General features: G+C 40.2%; 1 protein-coding gene across 1 annotated transcript; it reads right to left on the reverse strand.

The window, feature by feature from the left end:
- Nucleotides 1–180: 180 nt before the first annotated feature.
- Nucleotides 181–1,451, reverse strand: LOC110411278 (sodium transporter HKT1-like). Its single transcript, XM_021421358.1, has one exon. The coding sequence runs from the start codon at nt 1,437–1,439 to the stop codon at nt 222–224; it is 1,218 nt and encodes a 405-aa protein (XP_021277033.1). The 5' UTR covers nt 1,440–1,451; the 3' UTR covers nt 181–221.
- Between the last annotated feature and the right edge of the window lie 702 nt (nt 1,452–2,153).

Below are 2,153 nucleotides of genomic sequence, written 5' to 3' on the forward strand. Positions count from 1 at the left end.
TTACCCTCCGCCCCTGAATCTGGGGAATGAATTCAATGCAGCCGTCATCGTGAGGCTGAGGGGAAGCGAGGGAGTATGGTTTTCTTATGTGAATAGTGGGCGTTGCATCTACGGCTTACCACAAGAAAATATTATAAGCAACCAACAAAATGTGACAGTGATATTTTCTTGTCAAAATTTGCCAAATATGAAACGAAAATAGAACGGAGAGGAAGAAAGACTCACATCATAACAACAAAGAGCACCAAGACCGCTGAGGAGATGGTAGAAAGATCAACTATTGATTCACCAGCATGCCTTGAATTTACCACTTCAAACAAAGAGCCTACGAATTTCTGATATGAACTAAGACCATCCATGGCCTCTGAATTCCATTCCATACAGTAGAATAGAATCAACTGAACTAAAATGAACCCGAATACAGTGGCAGCAAGAAGAGAACAATGAACGCCTGACAGCATATGGCTATAGCCCATCTCCTTATAGTTCTTCAGGATGTACCTGAACTCCACCCGTTTTGTGATTTTCTCCAAAAGCCATATCAGGACTCGTAAGCAAGCGGGATACAATGTGTTGCCAAGAAGAATTTGTGGAATTAGAAGCAGCAGCAAACCTGGATTCTTCTTGAAGATTATCATGTTCTCGTTTGTAGGCACAAAGCCACAGTTTGCAAAAGTAGACACAACAGTGAAAATGGAAAATGTTTTTATCTGAATGGCTTTGGTTTTGAGTATATTTGTTGCGCTTGGAACCAGGCTTACGTACATGGAAACTAAACTAGAACCACCAATATGGACTACTAAGAGATAACCTAATACCACATAGCACAAATACCTACTAGCGCTGTATTGAAGACTGTCAGTCATAGAAGACAGATTAATGTCACTATCTAAGTCAGTATCAGGTTTCTCATTCTCTACGGTTGAACAAGAATCCGTACCAAATTCGATTTGATGAGTAATGCTTTTTGAGGTCAAGGAATTGTTGGGGATGCTAACAAAAGTTATATTGTTTTCAGGATGTTGTTTTTTAGGGAACCTGAACCTTGCCAGCTGAAGTCCAAGCATGGAAGTAAAGACCTCCCCACCTATGAACATCAAAATAGTCATAATTATAAGTTGGGTGTTTGAAAAAACCTCCATTTCTACAGTCGACATGCTTGAAACGGTTGCCGCAGACACAGAAGTGAAGAATACATCAATATTCTTAGGCCTAAAAGAGTCGGTTTTTGGCTTTGCTATATTCAGAGCCCCGTAGCCGATTAAAGACAGAACTATGAAATAAGCAAGCTGAACCCAGAAAGGGTTCAGTTTGAAGAGCAAGAAACGAGAAGAGGACGAAATCACACCATGATAGGATTGTTTGAAGCATGCGCCTCTGGCGCATGAATCGCCAGGAAAACCCTCCAATTTCCCACCAAAACAGACAAAGCTCCTCATCTTTACCGTCAGAGAAAGTTGGCTGATAACTAATCGGAGGCTGAGTGTCGTATTTATAGGAGCGCTCACCCAACTTAGTGGGATTTCCCTGTACATGTGCCAATCTATTCAGCTGTGATTTCAACGTTGGCAAATACATATGTTCACTTTCAATCTCTGCAATAATTTCTATCTAGAGACAGTATATACCCTATAAGAACTTCACAAAATGGAATTTCGTGATGGGTCCTTTCTCCCACTTTTCGAATCCTTGTCAAAAGGTCTCTATTAAGTATAACCTGTTATGGTTTCTTAAGGTGAACATAGGCTAAAAGCTCTGTTCAGTATATGAAAAATAGAAGCTAACAGAGAGCAAGAGAAAGTGGACTATGATAACAAGGTTGTGTACTGATCTGATTCATTAATGATAAGCATAAGGCTTATGCACAAAACATGCATGAAGAGCACTTGTACAACAGCAACACAAGTTTTAAGCCTAATTTCATGCACCTGAACACGCAAGGAACAGGGGTAACACATAAGCACTTTTCATGACCAGTACAATGAAGCAAACAGATATAACGTACAAAAGCAAACTTAATTAAGATGCTGTCCACGTGCTAACTACATACAAGTCTTAACTTCATAACACGGATCGTGTCGTTTTGCTTTTCCGTCCAGTTACCGGGCTATAGCTTCTACGCACAAGAAATGATTTTGTTGAGCAGAATACAC

Source organism: Theobroma umbraticum, unplaced genomic scaffold (assembly GCF_002168275.2).
Source record: "Theobroma umbraticum cultivar Fairchild unplaced genomic scaffold, ASM216827v3 scaffold_56.0, whole genome shotgun sequence".
NCBI lineage: Eukaryota > Viridiplantae > Streptophyta > Magnoliopsida > Malvales > Malvaceae > Theobroma > Theobroma umbraticum.

Excerpts from the sequence above, each read along its gene's own strand:
- LOC110411278 (XM_021421358.1), bottom strand. The coding sequence starts at position 1,439 with ATGAGGAGCTTTGTCTGTTTTGGTGGGAAATTGGAGGGTTTTCCTGGC.